Source organism: Pocillopora verrucosa, chromosome 13, assembly GCF_036669915.1.
Source record: "Pocillopora verrucosa isolate sample1 chromosome 13, ASM3666991v2, whole genome shotgun sequence".
NCBI lineage: Eukaryota > Metazoa > Cnidaria > Anthozoa > Scleractinia > Pocilloporidae > Pocillopora > Pocillopora verrucosa.
Genome location: NC_089324.1, coordinates 5,522,244 through 5,540,109, shown reverse-complemented (window position 1 = coordinate 5,540,109; position 17,866 = coordinate 5,522,244). Strand labels below are relative to the sequence as shown.

At 36.3% G+C, this 17,866-nt stretch overlaps 2 protein-coding genes and 2 long non-coding RNA genes across 5 annotated transcripts in view; 2 read left to right on the top strand and 2 right to left on the bottom strand.

Moving 5' to 3' along the window:
- Positions 1 to 2,570, bottom strand: part of LOC136276793 (tetratricopeptide repeat protein 28-like) — a 64,299-nt gene extending 61,729 nt beyond the window's left edge. Inside the window, exon 1 of the mRNA XM_066160757.1 lies at positions 2,526 to 2,570. The gene's annotated coding sequence lies outside the window, so the exon portion shown is untranslated. The remainder of the gene's footprint in view (positions 1 to 2,525) is intronic.
- A 1,651-nt stretch (positions 2,571 to 4,221) lies between these two features.
- On the bottom strand, positions 4,222 to 6,902 carry LOC136277906 (uncharacterized). Of its 2 annotated transcripts, none has more exons than XR_010716078.1 (4): positions 6,723 to 6,902; positions 5,833 to 6,116; positions 4,725 to 4,975; positions 4,222 to 4,491 (listed from the first exon to the last, which is right to left on the bottom strand). It is a non-coding gene; the product is annotated as an uncharacterized lncRNA (long non-coding RNA). The 2 variants fall into 2 exon arrangements; XR_010716079.1 differs by having other exon boundaries at positions 4,222 to 4,468.
- A 1,444-nt stretch (positions 6,903 to 8,346) lies between these two features.
- On the top strand, positions 8,347 to 9,249 carry LOC136277907 (uncharacterized). The gene is made up of 3 exons (XR_010716080.1): positions 8,347 to 8,480; positions 8,873 to 8,958; positions 9,172 to 9,249. It is a non-coding gene; the product is annotated as an uncharacterized lncRNA (long non-coding RNA).
- A 512-nt stretch (positions 9,250 to 9,761) lies between these two features.
- LOC131789632 (uncharacterized) lies at positions 9,762 to 12,502 on the top strand. The gene is made up of 7 exons (XM_066160597.1): positions 9,762 to 9,771; positions 10,053 to 10,086; positions 10,171 to 10,231; positions 10,557 to 10,598; positions 11,118 to 11,147; positions 11,985 to 12,020; positions 12,326 to 12,502. The coding sequence occupies exons 1-7, from the start codon at positions 9,762 to 9,764 to the stop codon at positions 12,413 to 12,415; spliced, it is 303 nt and encodes a 100-aa protein (XP_066016694.1). The 3' UTR covers positions 12,416 to 12,502.
- Positions 12,503 to 17,866: the final 5,364 nt, after the last annotated feature.

Genomic DNA, 17,866 nt, shown 5'->3' with positions numbered 1-17,866 from the left:
GTATTTACTGAGCCCACAGTTTTATCTTCCAGCGCACGATGTAAACACGCAAACATTGTGCCCATTTAGTTTGTCATCGCGTGAAAAAGTATATCTACTAAAACCGAACTCTGACAGATAACCAGTCTGAAATGATACTACTAACCACCTTATAGATACGTAGTTCGAACATTTGAATACAAAAATTTATTCACCTTCGACGATTACCGTGGCAAGTTTCGCGAGGAGTTGGATTGATGTTCCAAAGCGTTTAAAAAAACCGGAATAATTAATCGTGTCGTTGACGAGGTTTCGTTTTCATACGTAATCAAGAAATCGTGGTCATCGTGGTGTTGAAAATTTCACTTTTGTTGACACGCTTTCCCAATTTCTCTGCTATTTATATGTTTAGGTGGGACCCGCGAGCGAGCAGGAAACCTGTGCTCTGATCGGCTACCCAAGAGTGTAAAATGTGTTTTCTTTCGATTCCCACTCCGATACCCCACAAAAGGAAAAAAAAATGCTTGTAGCCTGTTGAATACCTTGTATAATTTCGTGACCAAACAGTATATTGTTGTCACATGAATAAAAGCTTTTCCAGTATTTTTGTCTAAAATAGAGGTCACAGATTCGGCCTAAATGAAAACAAAACAAAAACAAAAATCACAACGAAACTAACAGATTTATTTGGTAATTCCATGGTGCATAAAAATATTTTGTTAGCATGTGATATATCCTTTGATCCTTTGCTGACGAAGACTTCGTCTCAGTCCTTAAAATGTAGTGAGGGAAATTGGTCGATGTACAGCCTTCTTAAGCTCACACTTGTTCAGTAATACACACGCATATAATATTATGAGGTATCAGATAACCGTGCGTGAATACGAATTTTACCATCGAGTGTTCATGACATCTTTTGCACCTTCAAAGAGATAATTCAATTGAAACAGATAAATTCGTATCCACAGCGGACATGTATCATCCTTTTTATTTAAAAGTACTGATTGTAAATTTGAGTGAAATACAATTTTCAAATAGGAGCATCGAAAACAGAGATTCACTGCACCGAAACTCAGCTCGCCGCAAAACAATTCAACTTCGGACATCGTAATACAACCGTTTCTTATTACAAGAACTATTTCCTTTGAAAAATAATTGAATTCAGCTTCATGTAAAAAAAAAAACAATTGAAAAAAAAAGCCCACATGGAAAGTAAAACTGTCATGTTGGTAATTTGGTTCGAATGACGACCTTGATACCTTTATATGTGATGATATAAATGGTACATTTACAGCGTGCGGTAGAGATTTCACGTTTTGGAAACTGAAAAAATTCTGGTACTTCACCGACAACCATATTACCGTTATTATTACTATATATCGCGAATGTTACGATATCAAAAGAAACGTACGGATTGTGTGTTTTTATTTCAACCTCGAGCTGTGTTTCAAACTTCGTTTGTTTTCGAGAGATGTTTGCTGGTTTTGATATTGACGAGAGCTATAATTATATACAGCACGTTATCTAGCTTTGTCACATGCTCATCACGCGCTTCAGGCTGCCGCATAATCATCACGCACAGTTAAACCTTCAACTCCCGTGATCTAATTGTTTATTCTCCCCTCTAGCTGCTGCATGTTTTCTTTCAAATTAGGTACGAAAATTTGGTGTTAACCAATTCTGCTAAATAAAACTTTGAGTATTCTCATTACCTATTTACTGGATAATGTACTGATATTACAGGGATAAGTTACAAGTTATATCACTTCTAGGAGTTTAAGGGTTTAAGAAATTGCATCGCGTGCAGACTATTTAACCACGAGGCAAATGAGAGAAACCAATGAAATTTATAAGTGTATGTAAGAGAAATACTTTCACGTCTGACAACAGTAACCGAGAAAATTCGACTGAAACTAAACCTAACTGCTGTCAGCTGCACGAAAATTAAGATTACGACCTTTATTTACAAATAAAATGAGCTCTAAACAGCTCTAATCAGTTTCAAATCATGTTTCTCCATGGCGATTAATTAATTCTGTGATTTAAATTCAGCTCTTTTTCTTTTAGTGCAAAACACTCGCAATCTGCAAAACCCCTTTTCTCCTCAGAGCAGGACATGTTACACTGTGCCATAACTGAGTCGATAAGGATGAATTCACACCGTGAGTTATATTGTACCAATGCAATTTCTCTTCAAGTGATCATCTCGATATATCCCTCGTTCAATATGATACACATTTGTTTTGGTCATCTTCCCGTTAGCGTTACAGTTCTCTCAAATTTTCATTTTCCGCTCTCACCGTGACAACTTCATGAAGTTTCTAAAAATAATAACGGTAAGCTTTTTTCTTGTAAATAACTCCCGCCAATTCTGCTTTTAATATTTTTGCAGTCAAAAGCGTAGGTGTCCAGCGAAATCACCAGAGGGAGATACAAAGCTAAAGAAATCACATCAATAATATGTATTCTTTATGTATACTTTTTTTTCCAATTTTCTCCTCTTTCGATCATAATATGCTACAGATTTCTTTATTAACTTTCCTCACCTCAAGAATACTTGCAGTAAATTTAACTCCAATAAAGTTCTTTTGCAAGAAAAATACTTGACTTGTCGTTGTATCTAAAGAAAAGCATATTTAAATCGTTTTGCGTCATGGAAAGAATTAAAGCTAATACCATAAATACTATTCTTAAAGAAATATCCGAGGAAGATATTAAAAATTTGTTAAATCTGTGTACACCATGCATCTTTGTGTATAGAAACCCTCAGTGTATCCTACAGGAATTTTATCAAAAAATTGTTACTGAACCATTTGTCTTTAAGTTGGAAGAGAAATCTGAGGCCCTAGCTCTCTGTCTCTTTGAGCTCCAGAATTGTCTGCTGAGTTTGGATGCAGGAAGCGAGGCCATAAATAAATGTATAATAGTTCATACAGACAAGTTACACACATGATACTGGAATCAGAAATGCCGCAGCTTCGTAAATTCCTCATGGGAAGATATATAAGCCACCTCAAGGTCTGGTATGTTTATCTACATGTCAGCATTGATATTTAATCTGTCGTTTAACCTGACTTGACGGATAAGTTTTTTTTTCGGTCGTCGGTTAAAAAGGATTTTTTCCTTTGTTACGAAAGAGCTTAAAAATTTCCTTTCTATCCTTATGTATTTTGAAACATGAAACTTTCGACATTGACGATCTAAGCAGTATGCAGGATGATCCTTTAAGTATCTACTGTATGTTATGGCTCATTAACGAGAAATATATAGCTTTGTGGCTGAACTTCAGATCGTAAAATCCGATGGTCTAAGATTCAATCCTGCGTTCGTGACGAGTAAACAAGATCGATAATTCTTTCATTCTTTTGTCTCATGTTTTAAATTATTTCTGTTTGTATCTTTAGTTAATACCCGTTTATCTCATTCACTGCATTAGGTCGCTATTAATTTATTTTGTTCTCACCTGGACTCCTGTGAAAATGTGATTTGCCCCACAAGTGTGTAACAAAACGGTGCACTTGGTAACACCAACAGTATTGAAGAAGCTGAATATGAGCTCATCGAACTCGAAACTGAAAATCGTGTGTCATTGTTTATTTCGTGATCCATGATTGTATTTTGTGACTATGCTGTTTCACTATTTATAGGCCAAGTTTGGACAGGGCCTCATATTACATTTTTTGACTTTTCATTTTCATTAATCCGGATTGTAGCACAATGACATAAACATGCTACTTTTTTATTTATTTTTTTTAAAGTTGGTGTGATGGTCGTTAAACCATCGCCTGCCTAGGTTTATCGAAGGGCGCTGAAAGGACTGGGGAGAATGAGCATAGTTCCTTTGTCTATAAGTACATATTAGAAATCATGACCAAACTATCGGCTTTGCGCTTGCGCCGCGAATCAAAGCGGAAAAAAACCAAAACAAAAAGACTCGCTCCTGAACAGTACGCACGTGGAACTCGGGTGAGTAAGAGATGTGGGTTATTCACTTATTATATAACCAAAACGAACGTTACTTAGGTGTTTTACGCCACAAGAGAAACACACATACCGAAAGCATAGTGAAGGAAATTTTCTTATTAATGACGTGGGCGACTTGTCGGCTTGGAAACTTCACAAGTTTTGTAGGAAAAGTTGACCAATAGAGCCGTAATTTCCGTTACTAACTCAGTTGAAAATAATAAATTAACTACAGTAGAAAGTCAGTTAAGTACGACAGGAGAATGAATGAAGCATCTTTAATAATATCAAAGTCATTCCAAATGTTACAGAAATTTGACAACCTGTCAGAAGGCCATCCATGGTTTTATTGCTCAATGACTGAGAAATGTGTTCTTCCAAGGTCTTTTTGCTCCGCGTGTGTCACTGGCATTCAGTTCAATGTACGTAAAACCAAGCTCTTCACAAACCAGTGTTGCTGTTGTTGTTTTACCAACTCCTGGGGAACCGGACAGAAGAGCTTCCTTTAACGACGACCCATCTTGATCTTTGTTGAAAAAAAATGTATCTCTGAATGTGGGAATTAGGAAACATGTATTTATGTCATCAGTAAGTTGTACAAATACACCTGGATGCACCTGGATGCACACAAGACAGATTATATTCACTAATTATGATCACTGCACAATACATGTAGGATGCTCACTGGTGAGGAAATTTAAGGCATACGGCTGAAGTGTGAATTAAATTTTCAGTGAAGTCATGCTCTTGTGCTAATTGTTGGAAAGGTTTGAAACACCCACCTTTCCGTGCAGGTGATGATGATAGTGTTTGTGTTGTTGGAGATGACGCAGATCTTTCCCTCAGTTGTGACAAATCACCTTCAAACTGATCTTTTCTCTGGCTGAGAGACTCCACTGGTTCAGTTTTCTCCTTCTTCTTTGTCTTCTTATCCACACTTGGTGGTTCATAGCTGGTCTCATTGCCTGGTTTTGTTCTGACAAGCTAAAACAGACCATCTTCATGTATTTGTGATGTTCCACATTGCCTTAGCCTAACAGATAAGAACCAAAGTCGAAAAAAGAAAAAAAAAATGAGCAACAACAACAAAGAAACCATAATTTCCTTGTCCAGTAATGTTAAGCTGTTCAAGGAAGTAGAGACAACCTTAAATCAGTTAATGGGTCTCTAAACAAAGCAATGTTTATTGACCTCCTCAGCAAGAAATATAAGCTTTTGCCTCTTAACAATTATTAACAATTACTTCTTCCCTTGAAGGACTCTTATTACTGTCTAAACTGAAAAGTTATAAATGATGAAAAGTGAAAAAAAACTCTGTAGATACATGTACACTATAAACATTTGGGATCAACGTCAGCATCTGTGTACCCACCCCTCCCCTAACTCAAAAAACCATTAACTGATAAGGGTTAATGTTGGATTAGGGGAGGGGTAAGTAGGCAGTTTCTCAGATACTGACATTGAACCAACATTTAAACAACAACTGAGAGTAAAAGGATAAAATACATTTGTTTGTTTAATCAAAGCATGCATTTTACAATTTTTTTTTTCTGTAAACTGTATCTGCAGATTTTCCAAACCAGTTTTAATTCTAATAATCTTCATTTTCCTTTGTCTTGCATCTCTCATTAAAATTTGAAAGGATGGAAAACAAACCACAAAGAGCTTTGAGAGATAATAATAATTTAACTACCGGAAGAAATTAACATGTAACTTCTCCCTAGAATATCCATACATCATCCAGCAAACAGCTAATGAGAATACTAAAACTCATCAGGCACATGTAGTTGTGTTATAATGATCTAACAAATTCTCATTATTTATTTACAGAAAAATGTGTGGCAGATAGAAGGGAGAATTAACAATCAGATCTTGGTCTGTGAAACCTACTTGAAGGATTTCCTTTGAACCATGTGTCCTAGGACCATCTCTTGCCATAAAACTATGGTAGCCAGATTTCTTTCTTTTCCAGTGAGGGGGGAACTTCATCCACTTCCTCTGATTTTGACACCTTTGGTGTTCCTTTGATTGGAGTTTCCTTATCCACATCTTTTTTATCCTTTTTTCAGTGTAACAGTTTTCTTTGGACTTGGTTTTGAGTCTCTAACTGGAGTTTCTGGAACTGTGGCAGCTTTGGTAGCCAGTTTGCTAGCAGGAGTTGTCTTTGGTACTTCCTGAAAAGTCCATGGATAAAATTTGAAGTAAACAAAAGTTACATCAATATCAAACATTCTAACAGCTGAGAGTTGTCCTCACAAGGCCAGAGTTGTCCCAAATGGGAATGTTGATGGTGAAAGACACTGCTGCTTTGAAAAATGGAGACAAAGTGGCAGCATCTTCCTGGATTGTCAAAGTTAAAATCACCAAGAATGTACCTAAAAGTTTTGTCACCACAGTTACTGTTTAGTGTAAATTCTAGGTACAGTAATTGTAGTATTTTGAGTGGTTATAGTATTGAAAGTAATGTTTTGTTCCAAGTATTGTTAGCAACATGCATCTGAGTAAAAACCATCTAATTTCATAGTAGGACAGGTTTACATATACAACTGACATTTACCACCAGTTAACAAGTTTGAGTAAGCTTTTGGATCTTATACAAAGCCAAATTTAGTCATAAAATGCTACTTTTTCATCTTCAAGTACCTTATTCAAGTGCTTAAAGACACATACCATACACATGCAATCATATCAGATCCAATCAAGTATCAGGGTAGCATGCAAGCATTAATAGTACTGATTAATTTGGAAAATAAAGGACGGTGATCAAAAGGCTTACAAACCTTTTTCTTCTCAGGGAAGGCTTTTTAACCTCAGACTTTGATTCTGGGAGGCTTTCCTTTCTTTTCTTTGATGGTTGTTGTTGGTTGGTCCATTGTGTGACGGTTGACATTCCCATTTTCTCTTCCTTCTTTTTCTCTCCCATTCTCATACTCTTCTTCATTTTCTTCAGACTCGTCAGATCTCTGAGTGAAATGAAAAAAAAAAATTCACGATGGTTCTACAGGGAATCAAGGTATGATCATTAAGTGGTCTGAGCTCTGGATCAAGCTTAAAATTTGCACTCTCAAGATTTATTGATTTTCTAATTTCTCATAACAATACCAATTCACAGTCAAGCAGCAATTTAAAGAGAAGAAAGAAAATCATCAGACCAGAAGATATCATTTGATTGAACACCATATTCTCAAAGATATTGTCATAACACTTGTGTGACAGACAGCAGAGAGAATTGATTTAGATATCTTAGAGGCAAAAGGACTTATCCCTTTCAGGGGGCCCCGTAATATCATTTTTGCCCAAACTATTCCTCAGTTGGTCACTACCCATTAATTTTGTGACATGGTATGTGTTCACTGTAGTTCATCCTGATATAACTATAACAGATTGGCAGAGGGTTTACAAGGAATGCTTGATTAAGCCCAAAATTAACATGTGATGCATGAATTTCATAGAAAGGCAAGGTATGGTGAGGTTTAAAGTTTTCCCTGTTCAATGCATGATGCATGATGCATGATGCATGAAGTACTGTTAAAAATACACAGGATGCCCCATTTTTTCTTTAAATTGACTCAAGGATGATATTGTAAGGAGAAATTAGATGCTGGTCACTCTTAGGGGTCAACAGGTTAAATGTATCAGCATAAGAGCAGTGTCCTATGACAGATATAACATTCTCAATGCTTGATGGAAGAGAAGAAAAAACAAACAAACAGACAAACAAATTGACAAACAAAATTTAGCTGGATATTTTTAGAAGAAGCCAAATGATTCTCCACAGCAATATCTTATGTACCAAATGAAGACCATGGTTTGGTACACAGGTCACAAATGTACAAGGAAATGTGTAGCAACTAGAGGGAAGAATTAGCAAACAGATCTTAGAAATTTAAGGACGAAGACAAAATTTCTTCATTTTACAACCCTGTTTAAGATAAAAAAAAAAAAGGCAAAACATCGTAACTTATCAACCTCACTCAGCTACCCGGACATACTCCGACAGACTATTGAAAATTATATCTAAAAAGTTAGTTAACACACAGTACCACACCATTTCTCACATTCCAGTCCAGAAAGATACCTTGGGTTAGATATATGTAGTGGAATGAAATTCTTGGTTAAAACATGTTGTAAAATTATCTACCATGTGCTGAATAAAAGATTCATGACTAAGGAAATTTTACCATGCATGGCAATACATACCAATTTTGGTGAAATTCTGCCGCTGAGAACTAAAACGATGAACAAACCATTTTAGTATAGTAATGTGTTCACATTTCTCTCCTACATTTCGCGCCATCTTGAAACTCTCCTGTACTTCAGTCAGCGGTCACCAACCTAGCTAGCTTCCAGACTCCTGATATTTCTCTTCCGCTAATTTTCCGAGAAAAACGATAGGTAATAAAATAATAATAATCTAATTCGAATTCACGGAACCAAATGAAAGGAGCTGTCAGACGAGAGAGGTTGAACCACGTGCAGTTGCCTCAATAGATTGCTTTCAAAATGGCAAATAGATCCGCGGAGAACACTTCTCAGGGGTACGTACTCTGTTGCGGATGTCGATATTTCCATGAATATCTGCGCCCTAGATTCGCGCCCACTCGTTCTGCGATTTGGTTCTTTCGTTGCGCTGTCGTCTCCTCGAGGTATATCGTTTGTTTATTGAAAAATATTCAAATTCGCAGCATGAAATTTGCAAAACGTTATTCGAAGTTTTATACCCTGTTATTCAAAAACAATTTCATGTAATATAAAATGACAGGTGAATCATCCCCAGCTGAAGGTTACATCACAGTTCAGTCTTTAAATGCATTTCATATTAACTAATAGGTTGTGCATGATATTTTTTGAAAGAGACAAATTTTTTGCATTTCTACAATTGAAAGCAATTACATTGTCAGTAATCTCAATATTTAAAACTTTAACCCAGATGAAACAGCAGTGCCACCTCCAGGACTTCACTCCATTGGTGTTCATTAGGTACAAGGCAACTCAAAAAGCCATGGATACCCTAAGGTATTTTACATGCAGGCTTGACATTGATTAAACCAACACTGACACAAATCCGTTTTAATGAGAGTGAGGATGGATAGTCATGCATGTCATTTTAATTAAGTGACAGGTGATTCTAGTTAAACATATATGAATAAGGCTGAGGTGCACAAGTCTTACAGTATCAGTGTATCAATCACTTTATTGAATTAAGTACACACTATTGGTTTATTTTAGAGCTTTGTTGGATATTGCCAAAGTGTTAGGAATCTGCTACCTATATGCCTCCCTGCGAGGCAGCCTTTTTGATGACAAGGATAAGGATGTGGGCTTGATTACCAACCTCTGTTTCTGAACTCAACCTCACTTTTCCCCACCATTATTATTAGCTTTTGAGACACTGGTGGTTCACCTAGTGACCCACATGATTTTCAAGCTGTAACTCAAGAAAATCAACATAAAATTCTTTTCAACTTCACCAGTGAGACAACAGTCTATGGGACAACAGAAGTCAGTTCTCATTGATTAAGGCATGCAACCTCAATTGAAAATTTACCATGGCAAGCAGATTATAAAATGCAAGATTGTCTTTAAAATAAAATTTAAGGAACAAACACAAGTTAACTATCAAACAACAAGTTAATGAACATTTTGTGCAAAATGAATATGTTTCCACCAGAGACACCTTCATGTATTTAGTGATGTAATGGATTGATCATCTTATTTCCATAGCTTGTGGGAAACATCAGCAATCCCTGTATGATGATGATGTTGAGATAAGGGAAATGCACCCCACTTTATCATCTAACAGGATGATAGTTAGCAGCATGATAGCTGGTCAGTGGTCTCTGAGCATTCGTGTCACTCACATTGTATCTTGTAGCTCATATTTATAACTTACCACAATTTCAAATCTCTTAATTTACTTCTAACTTGAAAATTTTTAAAACAATTAAGAAACAAAAAACAACAACAACAAAAAAACCAATCGAATAATACAAGTGTATGATGTTTTGTCATAAAATTTACCAATTTTTTGTGTAATATCTTCAAGTTGGTATATCTTTCAGGAAATGACAGTTGCCTTCTAAGACACCTGATTGAGGCAATCAGGTAAGCCAAGGAGGCATCACGTGCTCTTAAAGCTCACAGGTAAATGTCACAGTGTCCTGTTTATTTTGTTAACTATAATTGCCATAATTTTGTAACTCAACTTACATTAATTTGAATTCACAGGGATCTCTTACAAAGGGATAGAGCTCTAAGGGCACAACAAGACAAAGAGTTTCAAGCTTCTGTAAGTTTTATAGATCTTAGATGAGATTGGAAGCATTGAACTGATTTAGAATTATGTACCAAAGATAGTTTTATCCACATCCACCACTTGTTCACTCATCCACAGATAGCAGTATGCACTAGAAAAACAAATATTAGGTACATTGATGTGAATTGCTATCTGAAAAAGAAATCATGATGTATATTTTTTTATTCCTAAAATAGAAAAATTAAAATACAAACAAGACTGAGGAAAATGGAAATATGATTGTTGGCTTTAATTTATTTGAAATGTATTTTATAAAGTGATGGCATGAATTATTTTTTAATGAATTCCATTGTTGCAGGAGGTTTCTGACAGGGCCAATCACGCCCAAACAGAGGTTATAGTAAAGGGGTAAGTTTCTAAAGAAACTGTGGTGCTGCGTCGGTGGGAGAGTATAGCAGGTAATTTAGTGTTAACAACTGGGTTGAAAATGTAAATTAGCCACTGTAAAGGGTAAAAAAGCTGACGTTTCGAGCGTTAGCCCTTCGTCAGAGCAATTATAGTAAGTTCAAGTTTCAGTATATTTTTAAAAGATTTGTGACCCTTAAAAGAGCAGGATATTAACCCTTTTAACTTCCAAGATCTGATTGTTAATTCTCCCCTCTAGCTGCTACACATTTCCTTGTAAATTGATTCCAAGAATTTGGTATTCAATCAAGATAATATCTTGTACCTGATAAGTCTGAGTATTCTCATTACCTGTTTGCTGGATAATGTACAGATACTACAGGGAGAAGTGACATGTTAATCATGTCTGGAAGTTAAAGGGTTAATGTTGCACATTTACAGTTGTATTGCTTCTAAATATACTTTTAAATCTGGACATTAATCTATTTACATGTGTGTCGCACTTCTTTCAAAGGCAGACAGACCTCAAGACACAGAAAACGAGGTAAATAATTTTTTTAATTGATTTTTTATAACAACATACAAGTAGAAATTAATAAACATGAAAAATATCTGAAAAGTAGAACTTCAAGAAATACTCATCAACAGAAATGCATACACCAGTACCATAAATGCATTTGTTTTTTTTCACTAGAGACAATGTGGTGCTATGATAAGAAACTGTTAATAGTAATGATAATGTTATTGATGATAATTTTAAAATTGGCACAATTGCTATTACAGTACACAAGGAAATCAGGAAGTTATCACTTGTGTGTCCCATGTAAATTATCTATCAAAGTAAAATAATTCAAATGCACCAATCTTATTTGGCAGACTGATCTTGGGGAGAGCCTTGATGAAACTGAGGTGGACACTGTAGAGGTAATGTCTGTACTTCATGGAAACTGTGAAAACTCTGGCACAGAGTGTGAAATTTTGCTTTGATTGATTACAGAATATTTGGAGTTATTGTTTGTAGTCAAATCCTTGATATAACTTTACCTGCAATTGATGGTCTAAATAATTGATGCTCTTTAACAATTCTAATATGATGACAAAATCCAGCAACTTTGCCAGTGCAGTGAAGGTTTGCTTCCATGAGTTTCAAGAGTGGATCAAATGCAAATTTCCTCATTATGTTGTGAATCTGTACCGCATGTGCAGCACTGGTAATATCAGAGAGGCAAAGTGATATTTTCAGGGTTGAAATGATAATTCAAATGGTTCATGTGTAACACTTTGAACACTGGAGAAATTTTTTCCCTCAATAAGTCTTGGGAAACAATTAGATGAATATTCTTTGACAGAAGTAACCCTACATTTGATCATTCATTTCTAGATCAGAAAAAGAAGACCAGCAAGGATTCATAGAGAGTAATTATGAAATATAATTGAAATAATATCGACTTCAAGTCTTTTTTCAGTGAAAATGTAACATTTCCTTTGGTGATCAAAGCACAAATGAACAAAGTAATTTTTAAAGAAAGATGGTTTTTGTTCTTTCAACAGCGTGGGACAAAGAAAAAATTCTGAGTGCCCACGAGGAATTGTACCTCAGACCTTTCGGAATCTTTGTTCCACGCTGTTGAAAAAATCAAATTTCATCTTTCTTTATTTCTTTACCGAGCTCAAAACTTACCATCTCTCCAATTTCAATGTAATTTGTGATATATCTTCTAAGAATATTCTAAACATCCACTCAACTGTGAAAGTGAGGGAGATGGCTGTGGAGACAGTACAGTTGTCATTATAGTCAGTGGTTTGAAATGAAGTCCAATTCCTACATGTATTTTAAAACTTGAAGAATACTTGTGAAGAATATTTATGAAGAATACTTTTGTTAAAACATATTTTATTTTTTTCTGCAGACTTTCAAGAATCCATAATGTTTTTTTTTGTTACAGTTCAATCAATAAACTTTCATTTCTATTTTTGAGGGATGTGTTCATAAGTGTTTATTCAATATCCATAGTGAGATTTCCCCCCAGAATTTGGGCATGGTGATTTTGCTGGATTGGCAATGCACCAAGTTTCATACCTCCCTTACTCAAGTGGATTTAGATAATCATGTAGCCATGTGGGCATGAATTTTCATGTCTCACCACCACACCCTCAGTATTATATTACTAGCCAAATTGTAGTGTGTGTTTGTTCAACATCTCAGCCTTCTTTGATTTTAACAAATTTTTAATCAGCCAAATAGTTAAATCTGGTTGGGGAGGAGTAGAAATGAATTGTATTGTAAATGACAGCAAATGCACCAAATTCAGAAATATTTGTTTCTGATTTGGACCTGCTCCTGAGGAAAAACCATATTATTTGATGTACGCTTCAATGAATAATCAAGGTGAATAAAGTCCAAGTTTAGGATAAGGCAAATATTGCTGTGTTACGATCAGGGGTCTTACAATCAGGGGTTCTTACAGTCGGGGGTTCTTATAATCAGGAGTTTTTTTTATTCAGGGGTTCTTACAATCAGGGGCTCTTACAATCAGGGGTTCTTACAATCAGGGGTTCTTACAACCAGGGGTTCTTACAACCAGGGGTTCTTACAACCAGGGGTTCTTACAACCAGGGGTTCTTACAATCAGGGGTTCTTGCAATCAGGGGTTCTTACAATCAGGGGTTCTTACGATCAGGGATTCTTACAATCAGGGGTTCAAATCAACGTGTCTTACTTGACGAGTCTGTGCCCAGATGTAGATAATGATCGAAAAATCTTACGATCAGGGGTCTGTGTTGATGGTGAATTCTCACATCCAGCGCGTATACTCTGCTCAGATGTTGAAATTGACCTTACAAGATCATATTCATATTAAACCCGTGTCCAGATGTTTATATCGATCGTAAAATCTTACATCTAGGGGTCTGCGCGCAGATGTCGATATCGATCGTGAATGCTTTCGTTACATCCAGGGGTCTTGGATTCGTATCCTACATCCAGGGGGTTTTAATTGTACCTCTGAATAGTCGCTATGTAACAATGACGAGTTATACAAGGGGGTGTTTTGTTAAAATTGTAAGGTAGTTTTATATAAGGGTCTGTTCCCAGCTACTGATATTGATCCGAAATAACTTGAAGAATACGAACACTTTGAAATGTTATTTGGGCGATTAACCGGCGCGAGGGTTTTAAAGCGATGAGTGCAAAAGTCTTTGTTTTACCGAAACGTGAGGGTTTTAACGCGATGAATGCAAAAGTCATTGTTGTACCGAAACGTGATTTGAATCTTAAACTGAAGCTAGTATCAAATGACGATTGGTAAAAAAAGGTTTAAATTCTTCTGGGCCTTAGCGTGAGACACAATCCAGGTAAGACACGACTTATCTCCTCTTCTTTCTCGGATCCTTTGTAGTTCGCTTCTCTTTGTTGATGACCTCTTTTCAGTCTGTTTTTCTGGAGCTCTATGTATTTCCTTTTCACGTTGCTCTTTGCTAGATATTCGTCTTTTTACTTATACCTTTTATTGTTCTCTTTGGCGTTCCTCTCGCCGTATTCTGCCTATTTTAGCGTCCTTTCTAACTTTCTTCCGCGTTTTTCTCGACTCGCTTTACGCCTTTTACTTCTTGCTTTCTTTGGTCGCTCTGTCTCTTTCTTTCCAGCCTATTTTCACTCACAACCCTTTCTCCACGAACTTGAATTATAACAAATTCCTCTGCCGGTATTTTTGTTTTGCAAGTTGATTAGAAATTGCAAAATACTGAGAATTTCTCTTCAACTTCAACCTCACCAGTTTGATTTCCCGCTCAAAACGCGGGTTGCAAATTATTTGCTTACGCGGCTTGACATCTACTAACTCACATGCAATGCCTAACCATGTGCCCGCGGTACGCTGGGCACGTGGTACCTCGTCACTCGAGTATGCGCACTTCATTGTCATCTACCGGTGTCTCCTGTTGCACACTACTGAGGCAGGCGGTGTGCGCACTCCGATTGCATTGCATTGTGGTAGCTCCATTTTCAATATGGCGATGAAAGCGGCAGAAATCGGCAGATTTTGACTGAACATTCCGTTAAAGTTAGGCCGCTCCTTTTTCCTTTCACCATAGGTAAATATAACCTGATTTATTCTGAATGTGTAAAAATATTTTTTTGTACGTATTTGTCGCGTATTCTATGATTCTCAAGGACCAACGCAATCACTGTTTTTTTAGTATGTAATTTGAGACCAGTTTTCGAGAAAGTCAAATGTGATGTACGTCGTAGATTGGAGCTTTTCAAAGATTTGGATGGCCGCTTTGATCCTTCCTCAACAGCTCTGACTAAACGCTCTCCAACGGTACATGTGTTTCGCGCATTATAAGTGCTAGTGTTTGAGAACGATTATGACCAAGAAAAGGCCTATTGTTGCGTTACACAGCGTTATTATTGTATACTCAATTGTGTCGTAAATCTACTTTTCTAAGTAGAAGCAAATTAACTAATCGCGAGTGTTATATGGTAAATCTACTATCTTGATCATTGAATGAAGGACAGTTGAATTAGAGCAATGAAAGTAGTCACTTGACCACTAAATAACTCTACAATGCACACGGCGACACGCCGGGTAAGCCGGAAAGCAAAATGCAGTCGATCGTGAAAAGGTGTTGATAGGCTTGTGAGAATCCTGCCATTCGCTTGCGCTCTTAAATCTTCTGACCTGAAAACTTAGCTGTTATTAAGATATCTTTTAATGACTTTCCTTTGATAATTAGGGTTTGTTTTAAGGTGTAACTTCCCTGTCTGTTGTTCTTGAGGTTTTTTTTTGTTTTTGTTTGTTTTTGTTTTTTTTTGTTTTGTTTTGTTTTTTTTTTCCACATTTTTTATTGCCATTTTGAAAATAAAAAAGTGTTTACAAGACTCTCAGTATACTCTATTTACATTTGTAAGCTGTTATTAATTATAAATTACAATTGTATTTTTAAACAATTCTATAATTATATTTGTAAACTATTATTTCTATTATATATTATGTTCTTGAGGTTTGGCAAAGCCGAATGAGATTGTGTTACAAAAGGTAATATTTTCATGTGTGCGCGCTATTTTCTTTGTTTTCAAGTATACTGTCTCTCCTGCAGAAGAAAACTCCAGAGATACGGTTTTCAAAACCTTATTTTAGGTATTCTCTATTCTTTTAAGCATATTTGAAAATTTGTATGTTTTTTTATTAAACGTTGAGCGTGACGAATTTGGTCTTAGAAAGCGTGACGCTTCTCCTTTTGCGAATCCCGTATTTACGCCTTTAAGTGTATGACATGAAAAATAATCCGTGTATAAGAAGGTAGCTGTCTCTTTGTAATGAGTTTGCATGTCAAGGGTTGATTCCCTGTTGAATAACTCGCGAATTTGATATTATTCACACAGCCATCGGCTGTGAGTGTAACTGCTGCCAAATGAATAGATTCTTGGGCAAGGCTGCAGTTTCGATTCTCTCTGAATCTCTTCAGTTGCCTCCTAACAACGAATTTGTCACGGAGGAATAACAGGAGTCGCGCAGGCCTGCCAACACTTTTTAACTTTCGAAGGAATGGCAACAAACAGTGAATCCCCATTACATTCCACGTTTATTCGCGCTATCTTGCTGCCACCAGAGATGTTCACTCGACCGCGACAGGATGTAAATGACTCGTTTTTCGTTTTACGACCATGATGCAACGCAATCAGAGTGCGCACACCTCCTGCTACTAAGGTATCCAAGTTACGCACGCAATCACGCCTGTGCATTACCCTCTCCCTTGCCCTTCCATTACGTAATGGTTAAGATAGTGCTTGCAATGCAGTCGGCTGCGCATGCTAAAAGTAACACCTTATACGGTCGGTCGTACTGTGTCAAGTCCAGTTTTTTTCGGCTTGATGCGTTTCTACTATTTCGCATAATTATGAAACTACACTCCGCTCGCTGCGAGCTCCGCTACTTTTGTGCGTGCTGTATTTGCACAAATTCACGACTTGCATTTACTTGCAAGTCAAGCATTGTTTTGAAGTCAATATTAGCCATCTTTGAAGAAAAGGCTTAGTCGATACAGTATTTATTGTGTCTTCAATATATTTAAAGAAGAAACTTTCATCTTAAAAATGGGAAATACCAAGCAGTCGTGTACCGAAAGTGGAAGTAGTCTAACATTTACTATGCTGTAAATTTGATTAAAAAATCCTGAGATCAAGTGATTGTAATTTGATTGTGATTGATGTTCATTTCTAGCACTTTTTAAGTTTACAGCATGACAAACCACAGTTGGTACATATGTCGCGGTTCATTCTGAATTCGGTGAGTTTGTTGGAGAAAACAGTACTAGCCCGATCACTCGTTCAAAGACTTCGGTGAGTGTCTATTGGCTTGTGTGATCTGAGGATTATGTACACTGTAGTAGATGAGAGTGCATGTTTGTTTGTCTGGAGATTGAAAGAGACTAAGACCCAGTAAGTCATGCATGTGAGAAAAAGCAAATGGAAAGAGTGATCAATCAATCAATCCTTAATTTTTTATTACTGTAATTAATAATATCTTATAAATTCTAAGCGGATTACTATTTATGATAGGTAAACAATAGTAAGTGCAGTCTGTTGCTTCCAAACAGCAGTGAGTTAACCAGTGCAAAAATTAATTGGTTTTTTGACGAATCAGTGCAATAAACACCTATATTATATCTCTCCGTTTGTACATGCATTATGATTGGTCAAGTTTGCAGACCATATTTCACTATACAGCCTGCTAAATTAAAAAAAAATTAGAAAGTTTGAATTGAAATTTTCTGTCTGTATTTGAACTCGGAGATGTAATATATTGCAAATATCTTACTAACCCAGTTTTCTCAGTCCATATTGTAAGTTACAGAACCACCTAATTTCCCGCTCAGATTTATAGCCCGTACACTGTGGGCTTAATTAATAAGAGTTATGAATGCTCGTTTTTGTACTTAGACTTATTGATCTCAAACTGTATACTAGGTTGCCAGATGGACTAACTTATCTGCTCACCAGTGTGATAGTTTGGGTGATGAGCTCAGCGAATTTGTCAAATAAAATCTTACCCATAAATTTAAGTGAGTGCTTTTAACTTATTGAATTTACAAGAAGTGAAACAAGATCAGCTTTTAAAAGAGTACAAGTAGGTGCTATAGGTAGCTATTTGAATAAAACAGTCAGCACTGCAACTCATTATAATTATTATTATATATGATTCAATAACACTGTTATTCATTTTTTTTCTATTCTGTTATGCATGCCTTTTTCTCGAGTGT

Excerpts from the sequence above, each read along its gene's own strand:
- LOC131789632 (XM_066160597.1), top strand. Across the intron at positions 10,232-10,556 it reads ACAAAGAGTTTCAAGCTTCT|GAGGTTTCTGACAGGGCCAA; the intron begins GTAAGTTTTATA and ends CCATTGTTGCAG. Across the intron at positions 10,599-11,117 it reads ACGCCCAAACAGAGGTTATA|GCAGACAGACCTCAAGACAC; the intron begins GTAAAGGGGTAA and ends CTTCTTTCAAAG.